Source organism: Salvelinus sp. IW2-2015, unplaced genomic scaffold (assembly GCF_002910315.2).
Source record: "Salvelinus sp. IW2-2015 unplaced genomic scaffold, ASM291031v2 Un_scaffold1946, whole genome shotgun sequence".
Taxonomy (NCBI): Eukaryota; Metazoa; Chordata; class Actinopteri; order Salmoniformes; family Salmonidae; genus Salvelinus; species Salvelinus sp. IW2-2015.
In genome coordinates, this window is record NW_019943301.1 from 180,500 (window position 1) to 196,239 (window position 15,740).

A 15,740-nucleotide genomic window follows, 5' to 3' on the forward strand; every position below is an offset into this window, starting at 1 on the left:
TGACCCGCCTTCCCCGGATGTCCAGAACCAATTGAGAAATTGAATGAGTTTCTACGTAGATGCTCAGACCTTATAAAAGTCATGGCGGGGAGCGCGCCTTTCGACGTTTGTCAAGACGCAATTGAGAAACCTCAGGATGCATGCTCAAAAAGCTCCTTATAGCCTAAGTTATATCCGTCATGTGATTTATTTAAACATCATAAACGAAGTTATTTAAACCGAGTATATCAGGTTTATGCGAGTATATCAATTTTCGGGAATTCCCTTAGTATTGCGTTTTGAGATTTGGATGTCTGCGCCACATAGCTGTTGTTAGCTGCTAGTTCCAAAGTTTGAATGACGACTTTGACAACGCAGAGCAAACGATCTTTGGACAAAGGACACCTTGCCCAAGATTCTGATGGAAGCTCGTCCAAAAGTAAGAAGCTATTTATGATGTATGCCGTATTTAGTGGAAAAATGTAAATGGGTTTGTCCGCCATTAATTTGCCGGCAACTAGTCTGGCTGTTAACGCACCACTGTATAGTCTAGTAACGTTAATTTAAAAAATCTAACTCAGCGGTTGCATTAATAACTAATGCATCTTTCATTTTGCTGTACCAACCTGATTTTTTTTGTCAACATAACGATTATTTATCGATTTAGATTTAGTGCTCTCCAAAAAGATGCGCCGGCCAGAATGCCATTGAACTGTTGCGACTGATCACATCTGTATAACCACGATTTGCTCTAAATATGCACATTTTCGAACAAAACCTATATGCATTGTGTTAATATGGATTGTTACAGGACTTCATCGATGAACAAGTATATCAAGGTTTAGTCAAAAAAATTATATATATTTGCTGGATTTACGATCGGCTAAACCTTGCTGCTGGTAAATTGCTTGTGTGTCTGCTATTGTGGTAACTAATATAATGCTGATATTGTTTTTCGCTGTAAAACACTTAAAAAATCTGAAATATGGCTGGATCTCCACAAGATGTTGGGCTTTCATTTGCCGTACGCGTCTGTTATTTTCAGAAATGTTTAAAGAGGAGGAATAGTATTTGACGTTGGTCTCTGTAATTATTCTGGCAGCTTCGGCACTATTTCAGATTGCAGCTTTGCAATGCTAGAACTGTGATTTATAAACCTGAAATATGCACATTATTCTAAAACAATATATTGCTATACAATAAATATTTATCAGACTGTCATCTTAGAAGTTGTTTCTTGGTTAGGTGGCTATATATATCTTTATGTTTGGTCGAAATTTGGATGGCACCCATGCAGGAAAAAATGGTGGGGAAAAAAAAGTTTGTGTCTTTGCTATCGTTGGTTAGCTAATAGATTTACATATGTGTCTTCCCTGTAAAACATTTAGAAAAAATCAGAAATGATGGCTGGATCACAAGATGTGTATCTTTCATCTGGTATGTCTTGACTTGTGATTTAATGATATTAGATGCTAGTATTTACTTGTGACGCTATGCTAGGCTATGCTAGTCAGCTTTTTTACTGGGGGGTCTCCCGGATCCGGGATGCTGTGCAAGTTAGAAGTTAAATATTTTTTTATTAACAGGGCAAGTAATTATGAAAACAAATTCTATTTACAATGACGGACACTGGGCAATTGCGCGCCGCCCTGTGGAGACTCCCTGCCGGTTGGATGCTGTTCACATGGCCGTTTCAACGGATCCAATGTGTATTTTGGAGTGTTTTTGCGTTGTTTGCTAAACATATTTGTAGATAATGTTTCTGCCACTGTCTCTTATGACCGAAAAGAGCTTCTGATATCAGAAACAGTGATTACTCACCTCGAACTGGACAAAAGATCTTTTCTTTAATGAGTCCGACGCGAAGAATATACTGTTTCCTGACAGGCCCCAAATCCCCGTTCCCCATTCACAGAAGAGGAGACGGAGATTTACCCAGGGCGTGCCTTGTGTATGATCTGGAATGCCTTGTAGGCGATGTGGATAACCCGGGCACTACCATCCCGTCCTTTGGCCAACGTGCAATCCACTGCGAGATAAACTGATGAGTTCCTTTCGAGACAATCCTACCAACGGGACATTAAAAACTGAATATCTTATGTTTCACCGAGGCGTGGACCTGAACGACGACATGGATAACACACCATTTTGGCTGGGTTTTCCAGTGCTCCAGTAAGACAGAACAATACCTCCCGGTAAGACGAGGGGGGGTTGTTATGTGTCTATTGTCAAAACAGCTGTAGTGGGCGATCGTCAAAGATATTGCTCGCCTGAGTACGCTTATCATAAGCTGTAGACTACACTATCGCACTATCACACTATCCCTCATAGATAGTCATTCCTAACCAACTTGCCCTCAAATACACTTCTGCTGTTTTCAACCAAGATCTCAGCGAGCCACTGCCTTCATTGCCTGCGTCCGTAATGGGTCCATTTTAATGCGGTCAAACGACCAACCCTCATCACTGTCAAACGCTCCCCTAAAACACTTCAAGCGAACAGGCCTTTCTAATCGACCTGGCCCGGGTATCCGGAAGGATATTGACCTCATCCCGTCAGAGAGTGCCCTGGTTATTCTTTAAAATGTCTTCCTCATTCGTGCATTCACCTTATGATATCCAGTGGAACACCACTTACATAGTGCATTAAACTCTTTTAAGGGGGGGGGGGGGGTAGAAGATTACTTATCTATTTCCTAGGTTATTCCTTTAAAGAGTGGGTTTCAGGTGTCTCCGGAAGGTGGTGATTGACCTCCGCTGACCTGGCGTCGGAGGGAGTTTGTTCCTCCATTGGGGTGCCAGAGCAGCGAACAGTTTTGACTGGGCTGAGCGGGAACTTGTACCTTCCTCAGAAGGTAGGAGGCGAGCAGGCCAGGAGGTGTATGAACGCAAGTTGCCCTTGTTTGGGTGTTAGGCCTGATCAGAGCCTGAAGTACGAGTGCCGTTCCCCTCACAGCTCCGTATGCAAGCACCGTGGTCTTGTAGCGGATTGCGAGCTTCAACTTGAAAGCCAGTGGAGAGAGCGGAAGGACGGGAGTTGACGTGAGCAGGAACTGAAGTTTGAACACCAGCGGGCTGCGGCATTCTGGATGAGTTGTAGGGGTTTAATGCACCGGCAGGGAGCCAGCCAACTACCATTCGAGGTTTTTCTTTATTTTACTATTTTCTACATTGTTATAATACATAGTGAAAACATTCAACTATGAAATAGAACCAGGAATCATTTAGTACCAAAAAGGTGTTAAACAAATCAAATAGATTTGAGATTCTTCATAAGTAGCCCACGCTTAATAGCGTTGAGCAATCAGGTTGTGTTTGACAAGGTAGGGTTAGTAAGCAGAAAGATAGCCCGTATTTGCGTTTAAGACAAAGTCGATATTATGGCAAAAACAGCTCTAATAAGGGAATGACAGTGCCATTAGACTTTAAGACATGAAGGTAAGTCAAATGTGGAAAATTTCTTCAAGTGCAGTCGTAAAAAACGCATCAAGCATATGATGAAACTGGCTCTCCATGAGGACCGCCACAGGAAAGGAAGACCAGAGTTACCTCTGCTTGCAGAGGATAAGTCATTTAGAGTTACCAGCCTCACCAAATTGCAGCCCAACTAAATGCTTCAGAGTTCATGTAACAGACACATCTCAGACATCAACTCTTCAGAGGAGACTGCGTGAATGCAGGCCTTCGTTGGTCGAATTGCTGCAAATAAACCACTACTTAAAGGACACCAATAAGAAGAAGAGTCCTGTTTGGGCAAGAAACATGAGCAATGGAAATTAGATCGGTGGAAATCTGTCCTTTGCGTCTGATGAGTCCAAAATTGAGATTTTTGGTTTGCAAACGGCGCGTCTTTTTGAGACGCAGAGTAGGTGAAGGCGGATGATCTCCGCATGTGTGGTCCCCACCTTGAAGCATGGAGGAGGAGGTGTGATGGTGTGGGGGTGCTTTGCTGGTGACTAACTGTTGGTGATGTTTTAGAATCACAGCACACTTAACCAGCATGGACTACCACAGCATTCTGCAGCGAACGCCCATCCCAACTGCTTTGAGCTTTGTGGGACTATCATTATTTTTCAACAGGACAATGACCCAACACACCTCCAGGCGTTGTAAGGGCTATTTGACCAAGAAGAAGAGTGATGGAGTGCTGCATCAGATGAGCGCTGGCTCCAAATCACCGACCTCAACCCAATTGAGATAGTTTGGGATGAGATGGACCTCAGAGTGAAGGAAAAGCAGCCAACAAGTGCTCCAGCATATGTGGGAACTCCTTCAGAATGTTGGAAAAGCATTCCAGCGTGAGCTGGTTGAGAGAATGACAAGACTGTGCAAAGCTGTCATCAAGGCAAGGGTGGCTACTTCTAAAATACTAAAATATATTTTAATTTTGCTTAACACTTTTTTGCTTAGTACATTATTTCCAAATGTGTTATTTCATAGTTTGAGTCTTCACTATTATGCTACTATGTAGAAAGAAGCCATGCGCAGATGCTAATTCCAGATGATTATAAAAAAATTCCTGCTATCAGATGAATCATCAACAGGGCCGCAAAGCCTCAATACAGTACTAAAGATTGGAATCCGTACTACACCTGCTCGTGACTCTGGTCAGATGTGGCAGGGCTTTGCAAACATATTACGTGACTACAAAGGAGAACCCATTCGCAAGCTGCCCAGTGCGCCGAGTCCTACCAGAGCGAGCTAAATGCCTTTCATGCTCTCCTCGAGGGCAAGCAACACCGAAGCATATAATATGAGACCACTATCTGTTCTGGATGACTGTGTGATCACGCTCTCCGTAGCTGATGTGAGCAAGACGTTAAACAGGTCAACATTCACAGGGCCGCGGGCAGACGGATTACCATGACGTGTACTCAGAGCATGCGCAACCAACTGGAAAGTGTCTTTACTGACATTTTCTAACCTTTCCCTGACGAGTCTGTATATACCTACATGTTTCAAGCAGACCACCATTTTCCCTGTGTTCCCAATAAAGCGAAGGTAACCTGTCTAAATGAACTACTGCCCGTAGCACTTCACCTGCTGTAGCAATAAGTCACTTGAAAGCGTGTCAATCAACACATCTATACCAGAAACCTAGACCACTCCAATTCGCATACGCCCCAACATATCCACAGGTGACGCAATCTGAATGCACTCCACACTACCCTTCCGACCTGGACAAAAGGATGAATATTGGTTCGATTTGGGATCCGGGTGCGCAGCGTTCTAAGGCACTTGCCTCTCAGTGCTAGAGGCCTTCACTACAGACCCTGGTTCAATTCCAGGCGTACCACAACGCTGTCGTGATGTGGATTGCCGCATAGGTGGCGCACAATTGAGCAGCGTCGTTCAGGTTTGTTCGGGTAGGCCGTCATTGTATATAAGAATTTTGTTCTTAACTGACTTTTCTAGTTAAATAAAGGTTAAATAAAATAAAAAAATGGCCTACAAGCTCATCGTTCAACACACATAGTGCCCACAAGCTCATCACCAAGCTAAGGACCCTGGACTAACAACTTCACTGCAACTGGATCCTGGACTTCTTGACGGCCAGCCCCCAGGTGTAAGGAGGCAACAACACATCCGCCATGCTGATCCTCAACACTGGGGCCCTAGGGTGAGTGCTTAGTCCCTCCTGTATCTCTGTTCACCCACGATTGCGGTACCAAACACCAAATCAACACCATCATCAAGTTGTTGATGACACAACGGCGGTAGGCCTTGATCACGACAACGATGAGACAGCCTATAGGGAGGAGGTCAGAGACCTGGCAGTGTGGTGCCAGGACAACAACCTTTCTCTCAACGTGAGCAAGACAAAGGAGCTGATCGTGGACTACAGGAAAAGGAGGGCCGAAAATGACAAAAACATCATGGTCCAAAAACCACCAAGACAGTCGTGAGGGGACGATAACGCTATTCAGGAGACTGAAAAGATTTGTTATGGGTCCCTCAGTTCCTCAAAAAGTTCCACAGCTGCACCAATTGAGAGCATCCTGACCGTTTGCAGTCACCGCTGGTACGGCAACTGCTCGGCATCCGACCTTATGGCACTACAGTAGGGTAGTGCGTACGACCCCAGTCATCACTGCCAAGATAAATGCTCATCCACAAGCTCTGCCATCCAGGACCTCTATTATTATGCCACATCAATATAGACTATCTGCTACCGCACGGCAACGCGGTTCCAGACACAAGTCGAGGTTCCAAAGGCTTCTTAATAGGCTTACTCCTCAAGCCTTAGACTGCTGAACAATAATCAATATGGCCACCTGCGACTATTTGCATTGACTCCTCCAAACCCGCTTTTTTTTACCCTGCTGCTCTGCTCGCTGTTGTTTAAACTATGGCATAGCACTTTACCTTACCTACATGTACCATATTCCATGTCAATTACCTCGACCAACCTGTATCCCGGCACATTGACTCGGTACCGTACAGCTGCCTGTATAGTTAGCCTTCAATATTGTACTTTTTTTGTGATATTTTATTATTTTACTTTAGTTTATTGGAAAATATTGTTTGTAAATCTTATTCTCTTAAAAGGCATGGTCGAGTGTAAGGGCTTGTAAGTAAGCATTTCACAGTAAAGTTCTACGCTCTGTTCTTATTTGGTGGCAAGTGAAAACATTTGATTTGATTTTTTTAAGGCTTTGCACTGGCTGCCTGAGGTTTTAAGATAATTTTAAAATTCTTCCGATTGGTTTTTAAATCATTCCATGATTGTTCACCCTCAATACATGTCAGACATGTTTTAAGTTATGTAACCCCAGTAGGTCCTCAGGGCCTCTGGCCTTTAACTTATCCAAAGCCTAGGACCAAATTGAATGGGAGAGAACAGCCTTAACTATCCAAAGCCTACGACCAGGAGGCAATGGAGAGGACAGCCTATTTAACTATATCCAGAAGCTAGGACAAAGAAACATGGAGAGACAGCCTTTTACTATCCCAAAGCCTAGACAAGAGGATGGAGAGACAGCATTTTAACTATCCAAACTTAGGACCTAGGAGCATTGGAAGACAGCCTTTAACTATCAAAAGGCCTATGGGACCAAGCAGGACATGGAGAGACAGCCTTTTAACTATCCAAACCTAGGACCAAAGAGATGGTAGAGACGCTTTTTAAACTATCGCCAAAGGCAGGACCAGGAGGCATGGAGAACACGTGTAGTTAACTTATGATCAGGCTCTGGAATAGCCTGCCAGATTAAACTGAGTGGGCCCTAACTGGGACATTGTTAAATGAAGGAGATCTTAAAAACTACCTTTTAGGGGCTTTAATTTTCCGTCAGGGGCTTTTATTCATTCAGCTTTTATTGTTAATTCCTTTAAGTTTTTAATCCTCTTACGTTTTTGTGTAGTATTGCACTTTTTCTATGTTGTGTTCATTTGTTTTTCCTGGAAGGATTTGCGTGTGGAGATCATGCCGTGAAATGTACTGTAGAATAAATGCTAGATTTTATTTAATGTACTGTATCTATAGGCTCAGTAGTACCGTCGTTGTTCTCCTTGGGAGAATGAGCTCTTCGACAGATGACCACCCTGCGTCTCGCCGCTCCGCTGGCTACAGGACACCTGCAAAGGGCTCAATGGAGTGGCACTGCCGCTGAGTCATCCGGGAGAGGTGTTCCAGTACAGCTTTGGTCTAGCTGCCCCTACAGGCAGCCCATACACACTGTTGGTGACGAGGACCCACACACTTTCTCCCCTATCTCTCCAGTGTATTTGTAATTTATGAGTGGAGTTCGGCCATTGTGTCCGCAAGGCAGCAGCTACTCTTCCTGGGTTTATTATGGTTCCCTTAGTTCCTGCCACAGGCAGCTAACTATCTTCGCTGGGGTTTATTATGGATCCCCATTTAGTTCCACTGGCCAAGCAGCAGCACTCTCCTGGGGTTATTTGGATCCCCCATTGTTCCTGCCAGGCAGCGAGCTATCTTCCTGGGGTTTATTTATGGATCCATTAGTATCTGCAAGGGCAGCAGCTGATCGTTCTGGGGTTTATTATGGATCCCCATAGTGTCCTGCAAGAGGCCAGCTACTCTTCCTGGTTATTAGGGTTCCCCATTGTTCTCCAGGCAGCAGCTACTGCTTCCTGGGGTTATTATGGATCCCGATTAGTTCGCTTGCCCAGGCACGCTACTCTTGCCTGGGGTTATATAGTGGTTCCCATTAGTTTCTGCCAAGGCGAGCAGGCTATTCTTCTTGGGTCCAAACATATTAAAGCACTTTAATTACCATATAAATAACGTAAATATAAAACTGTACATCATATTAAAATGCATTACACCACTACATACTACAATACAAATGTTTAATACCACCACACAACAATATCACAATGTATGGTGTGTGTACCTTTGGTGTCTCTTCACAGTCCCCGTGTTCCATAAAGGTATTGTTACAGTTTGTGTCAAATCTGATTTCTAGCTGCTTGCTCAGTTACCTGATGCTGAATGAGTAGTCATAGCTCTATGTGGTTACTGTGCGCCTATAGTCTGTTCTTGGACTGGGACTGTGAAGCGAGACCTCTGTGCTGCATGTTTGTGGGTAGGCATGGTGTGCCGGGATGTGTGCCAGTATTTTAAAAGACGCATCGTACATTAGCTTGTCAACAGCCGTCTTACAAAAAACAAGTAGTGATGAAGTCAATCTCTCCTCGCAACTTGATCAGGAGAGCTGACATGCATGTCATTAATGTCTACTCTCTGTGACTTTGGGTAAGGGCCAGCGCCGTGCTGCGGCCTGTTTGAGCCAACCTGCAATTTTCCCAAGTCCCTCTTTTGGCACCTGACACATACCGCGTGGGTTATATTAGATGTATAATAGTGATATGGATGAAACCCCATCTTCCTCCCTCCCATGCTCTCTCGCGCCTCTCTCTCTCTCTCTCCTCCAGTGGGAAGCGCTATTCAGTTGGTTCCAGACCCCCCCCCTCTCTTCTTCTCTCTGCCTCTCCTTCTCTCCGCTCTTCTCTTCTCCTCTCTCTCTTCTCTCTCTCTCTCTCTCTCTCTCTCTTCTCTCTCTCTTCTCTCTCTCTCTCGTCCTTCTCTCTCTCTCTCTCTCTCGTCTCTTCTCCTATCTCTTCTCTCTCTCTCTCGTTCTCTCTCTCTCTCTCTCTCTTCTCTCCTCTCTCCTCTCTCTCTCGTCTTCCTCTCGTCTCTCTCGTTCTCCTCTGCTTTCTCTCGCCTCTCTCTCTCTCTCTCTCTCCAGTGGGTAGGCGTCTATTTCCAGTGGTCCAGACCCCCCCGTCTCTCGCTCTCTCTCTCCTCTCCGTCTCTCTCTCTCTCTCCTCTCTCTCCAGTGGGTAGGCCTATTCCAGGTGATCCCAGACCCCCCCTCTCTTCTCTCCAGTGGTAGGTCTATCCAGTGGTCCAGACCCCCCTCCTCTCTCTCTCCAGTGGTAGCCTATTCCAGTGGTCTATACCCCCTCTCTCTCTCAGTGGGGTAGGTCTATTCCAGAGGTCCAGACCCCCCCTCCTCTCTTCCAGTGGGTAGTCGATTCCGTGGTTCCAGACCCCCCCCTCTCTCTCTCCAGTGGAAGGTCTATGCAGGGTCCAGACCCCCGCCTCTCTCTCCAGTGGGAGTCTCTTCCAGTGGTCCAGACCCCCTCATCTCTCTCTCCCTGGGTAGGCTATTCCAGTGATCCAGACCCCGCTCTCTCTCTCTTCTCCGATGGGTAGGTCTATTCCAGTGGTCCAGACCCCCCTCTCTCTCTTTCTCTCCAGTGGTAGGTCTAGTCCAGTATCCAGACCCCCCTCTCCTCTCTCTCTCCAGTGGGTAGCCTATTCCAGTGATCCAGACCCCCTCTGAGAGAGAGAGAGGGGGGTCTGGACCACTGGAGAGAGAGAGAGAGAGAGAGAGAGAGAGAGAGAGAGGGGGTAGAGAGATGGGAGGGAGGAAGAGGTTTCATCCATATCTATATAACATCTATATAACCCACTGGGATGGTCAGGTGCCACAAAGAGGGACTTGGGAAAATTGCAGTTGGCTCAGAACAGGGCAGCACGGCTGGCCCTTACAAGTACACAGAGAGCTGACATTAATGACATGCATGTCAGTCTCTCCTGGATCAAAGTGGAGGAGAGATTGACTTCATCACTACTTGTTTTTGTAAGAGGTGTTGACAAGCTGAATGTACCGAGCTGTCTGTTTAAAATACTGGCACACATCCCGGACACCCATGCCTACCCCACAAGACATGCCACCAGAGGTCTCTTCACAGTCCCCAAGTCAAGAACAGACTATAGGAGGCGCACAGTACCACATAGGGCCATGACTACTCTATTCCACATCAGGTAACTGATGCAAGCAGTAGAATCAGATTTGAAAGAACTGGTAAAAATACACTTTATGGAACAACGGGGACTGTGAAGAGACACACAAAGGTACAGACACACTCATACATTGTGATATTGTTGTGTGGTGGTATTAAACATTTTGTATTGTAGATATGTAGTGGTGTAATCATTTTATATGATGTACAGTTTTATATTTAGTTTTATATGTAATATAAGTGCTTTAATATGTTTGGACCCCAAGAAGAGTAGCTGCTGCCTTGGCAGGAACTAATGGGGATCCATAATAAACCCCAGGAAGAGTAGTTGCTGCCTTGGCAGGAACTAATGGGGAACCATAATAAACCCCAGGAAGAGTAGCTGCTGCCTTGGCAGGAACTAATGGGGATCCATCATAAATACAAATACACTGGAGAGATAGGGGAGAAAGTGTGTGTGTGTCTCGTACCAACAGTGTGTATGGGCTGTCTGTAGGGCAGTAGACCAAAGCTGTACTGGAACACTCCTCTCCCGGTGAACAGCGGCAGTGCCACTCCCATGAGCCTTTGCAGGTGGTCCTGTAGCCAGCGGAGCGGCGAGCCGGCAGGGTTGGTCATCTGGTCGAAGAGCTCATTCTCCCCAAAGGAGAACACGGGTACTAACTGAGCCCTATAGATACAGTACATTAACATAAAATCTAGCTTTATTTCTACAGTACATTTCAGGCATGGATTCAACGCAATGCGCTTCACAGGAAAAAACAAATGAAAAAACATAGAAAAAATGTGCAATACTACACAACAAACGTAAGAGGATTAAAAACTAAAGAATAACAATAAAAGCTGAATGAATAAAAGCACCCTGAGGAAAATTAAAGCTAAAAAGGTATGTTTTAAGATCTCTTTTAAAAATGTCCCCAGTTAGGGCCCCTCAGGTTATCTGGCAGGCTATTCCAGAGGCTGGGTCATAGTAACTAAAGGCTGTCTCTCCATGCCTCGAAATAAGTCAGTCAAAAGTCTGGAGACCAACTACCTTTAATTTACATTTAGTCATTTAGGCAGACGCGCTTAATCCAAGCGACTTACAAATTGTGCATTCAGCTTCTTGATGTCCAGGCTGCGTAACAAAACCTAAGCTGATTAAACACTATAGTTCCGTATACGCTTCTAAGACTCGCTTTCTCGTACAGCGGGTATAGGCAGCAGGGGTTATAGGAAGGAATTGGTTTCAGTAACGCATTTAGTGTTATGCCTAAGATTTGTGTGTATTCTTATTCTGGCTAAGTTAGTGATAGGCTGCATGTGAAACTGTTGCTATAATCCGGAGAGTGGTAGGTGGTTTGTCAGAAGGTTCACATTGGTATCGTGTCCTGTTCGGATAGGTGGTGATCCGTTTTTTCGTTCGAACAAGTGCTCGCGCATGAAACTTATGGGCGCAGGCGCTGTCGCGTGTGCGAAGGTTTTGGAAATGTTTTGAGCGTTATAGGGTCTCGTGTCCCTTGGTAGAGATTGTTGTCCAGAGTGGAGCGAACAGCTCTAATTCGACTATGTGCCGGCTGAGCCGGTGTTTCTACAAATGTACTTCGAGTTTTTTTTCTCAGAGGTAGGGAGGCGAGCAGGCGGAGAAGGGTGGATGACGCAGTGGCCCTTGTTTGGGGTGCTGTTAACGAGGAGCACTGATCTTAGGTAGCTCATGAAGATGGTATACGGACGCTGTTCGCCACTTTCTGAGTTCGCCAGCACCATAGCTTCAGGCTGCTTATCTAATTGGGTTGCACAATGCTCCTGTTATTAGCATAGAACTCACCGTTTATAGTGAGCTTTATATGGTGTAACAAGAGCTGGTCATGCCCTGTTGTGTCATGTCCTGTCAGGGCACACCAATCTGGCTACTTCCGCAACAGAAGCCATATCCAAAAACCGGTAGGAGGGAGAGGAAGACAACGACAGGATAGGGCGAGATAGTTCGGTGGTTGGAGCGGTAAGCAGGCGAGAGTTGACGGTGAACGAGGCAGAGAACCTCTCTGTGGAATGTGGTAGATTGAACACCAGGGGCTGCCGGCATTCTGGATGAGTTGTAGGGGTTTAATGCACAGGCAGGGGCCCAGCCACTACCATTCGAGGTTTTTCTTATTTTTACTATTTTCTACTTGTTATAATAATAGTGAAAACACTCATCTATGAAATAGACACCATGGAATCATGTTAGTAACCAAAAAGGTGTTAAACAAATCAAATAGATTTGAGATTACTTCATAAGTAGCCCACGCTTAATAGCGGTCTTGACAATCAGTTTGTGTTTGACAAGGTAGGGTTAGTAAGCAAGATAGCCATTTGCGTTTAAAGACAAACGTGATATTATGGGCAAAAACAGCTCTAATAAGGGAATGACAGTGCCATTATGACTTTAGACATGAAGGTAAGTCAAGTGTGGAAATTTCTTCAAGTGTCAGTCGTAAAGAAACGCATGCAAGCATTGATGAAACTGGCCTCTCATGAGGACGCCCACAGGAAAGGAAGACCAGAGTTCCTCTGCTTGCAGAGGATAAGTTATTTAGAGTTACCAGCCTCACAAATTGCAGCCCAACTAAATGGCTTCAGAGTTCATGTAACAGACACATCTCACATCAACTCTTCAGAGGAGACTGCGTGAATCAGGTTCCTTGTGTGGTCGAATTGCTGCAAATAAAACCACTACTTAAAGGACACCAATAAGAAGAAGAGTGCTGTTTTGGGCAGAAACATGAGCATGGAAATTAGATCGGTGGAAATCTGTCTTTGGCGTCTGATGAGTCAAAATTTGAGATTTTTGGTTCCAAACGGCGGCGTCTTTTTGAGACGCAGAGTAGGTGAAGGGCGGATGATCTCCGCATGTGTGGTCCCCACCTTGAGATGGAGGAGGAGGTGTGATGGTGTGGCGGGTGCTTTGCTGGTGACATACGCTGTTGGTGATTTCTTTAGAATTCACAGCACACTTAACCAGCATGACTACCACAGCATTCTGAGCGCAGCCGCATCCAACTGCTTTGAGCTTTGTGGGACTATCATGTATTTTTCAAACAGGAAATGACGCCACCCACCTCAGCGCTGTGAAGGGCTATTTGACCAAGAAGAAGAGTGATGGAGTGCTGCTCAGATGAGCCTGGCCTCCAACTCACCGACCTCAACCGCCAATTGAGATAGTTTGGGATGAGTTGGACCTCAGAGTGAAGGAAAGCAGCCAACAAGTGCTCAGCATATGTGGGAACTTCCTTCAGATGTTGGAAAAGCATTCCGGTGAGCTGGTTGAGAGAATGACAGACTGTGCAAAGCTGTCATCAAGGCAAGGGTGGCTACTTCTAAGATACTAAAATATTTTAATTTGCTTAACACTTTTTTGCTTAGTACATATATTCCAAATGTGTTATTTCATAGTTTGATGTCTTCCTATTATGCTACTATGTAGAAAAGCCATGCGAGATGCTAATCCAGATGATTATAAAAAATCCTGCTATCAGATGAATCATCAAAGGGCAAAGCCTCAATACAGTTACTAAGATTGGAATCCTACTACACCTGCTCTGACTCTGGTCAGATGTGGCAGGGCTTTGCAAAATATTACGTGACTACAAAGGGAAACCCATTCGCAAGCTGCCCAGTGAGCGGCGAGCCTACAGAGCGAGCTAAATGCCTTTCATGTCTCCTCGAGGCAAGCAACACCGAAGCATATATATGAGACCACTATCTGTTCTGGATGACTGTGTGATCACGCTCTCCGTAGCTGATGTGAGCAAGAGGTTAAACAGGTCAACATTCACAGGGCCGCGGGCAGACGGATTACCAGGACGTGTACTCAGAGATGCGCAGACCAACTGGAAAGTGTCTTTACTGACATTTTCAACCTTTCCTGACGGAGTCTGTTATACCTACATGTTTCAAGCAGACCACCATTTTCCCTGTGCCAATAAAGCGAAGGTAACCTGTCTAAATGACTACTGCCCGTAGCATTCACCTCTGTAGCAATGAAGTCACTTGAAAGCGTGTCAATCAACACATCATACCAGAAACCCTAGACCACTCCAATTCGCATACGCCCAACATATCCACAGGTGACGCAATCTGAATGAGCTCCACACTACCTTTCACCTGGACAAAAGGATGAATATTGTTCATTTGGGGATCCGGGTGGCGCAGCGTTCTAGAGGCACTTGCCTCTCAGTGCTAGAGGCCTTCACTACAGACCCTGGTTCAATTCCAGGCTGTAGTCACAACGGTCGTGATTGGATTGCCCATAGGGTGGCGCACAATTGGAGCAGCGTCGTTCAGGTTTGTTCGGGTAGGGGCGTCATTGTATATAAGAATTGTTCTTAACTGACTTTTCTAGTTAAATAAAGGTTAAATAAATAAAAAATGGCCTAGCTCATCGTTCAACACCATAGTGCCCACAAGGCTCATCACCAGCTAAGGACCCTGGACTACAACCTTCACTGAACATGGATCCTGGACTTCTTGACGGGCCACCCAGGTGGTAAGGGTGGCAACAACACATCCGCCATGCTGTCCTAACACTGGGGCCCTCAGGGGTGAGTGCTTAGTCCCTCCTGTACTCTCTGTTCGCCACGATTGCGTACCAAACACAAATCCAACACATCATCAAGTTTGTTGATGAACACAACGGCGTAGGTGCTGATCACGACAACGATGAGACAGCCTTAGGGAGGAGGTCGAGACCTGGCAGTGTGGTGCCAGGACACAACCTTTCTCTCAACGTGAGCAAGACAAGGAGCTGATCGTGGACTACAGGAAAAGGAGGGCCGAAAATGACACAAACCTCATGGTCAAACACAAGAGTCGTGAGGGGACGATAACGCTATTCAGGAGATGAAAAGATTTGTTATGGGTCCCGTCAGTTCCTCAAAAGTTCCACAGCTGCACCATTGAGAGCATCCTGACGCGTTTGCATCACGCTGGTACGTGCACTGCTCGGCATCCGACCTTATGGCACTACAGAGGGTAAGTGGGCGTACGCCCAGTAGCTCACTTATGCCAAGATATAAGTACAGAGATAATACAAGGATAAGCTATCGCCAATAACAGATAATCTATCCCAAAGCCTAGGACCAAGAGAATGGAGATGGACAGCCGTTTAACTATCCCAAAGCCATAGGACCGAGGAGGCAGGAGAGACAGCCCTTTTAACTATGCCACAAAGACCTAGGACGACGAACGCATCGGAGAGACAGCTCTTTTAACTATCTCAATAGCCTAAGGGAGGACCGAAGGAGCATAGGAGAGAGCAAGCCTTTAGATATACATCGCAAGGCTAGGACCAAGAGGCATGGAGAGACCAACGCCTTTTGTAAGCTATCCCAAGCTGAGGACCAGGAGGGCAATGGAGAGACAGCCTTTTAAACTAGTCCCAGAAGCCATGAGTGAGAAGGAGACTGGAGATGACATGCCTTTTAATATCCAAATGCCAGACTCTAGGAGGCATGGAGGCAGCCT

At 45.6% G+C, this 15,740-nt stretch overlaps 1 protein-coding gene across 1 annotated transcript in view; it reads right to left on the reverse strand.

Moving 5' to 3' along the window:
* The window catches only part of LOC112072501 (2-acylglycerol O-acyltransferase 2-A), a 34,658-nt gene that overhangs the window by 1,117 nt on the left and 17,801 nt on the right, over window positions 1-15,740 (reverse strand). Inside the window, exon 2 of the mRNA XM_024139900.2 lies at window positions 10,727-10,926. Within this exon, the coding sequence (XP_023995668.2) occupies window positions 10,727-10,926 (200 nt within the window). The remainder of the gene's footprint in view (window positions 1-10,726; window positions 10,927-15,740) is intronic.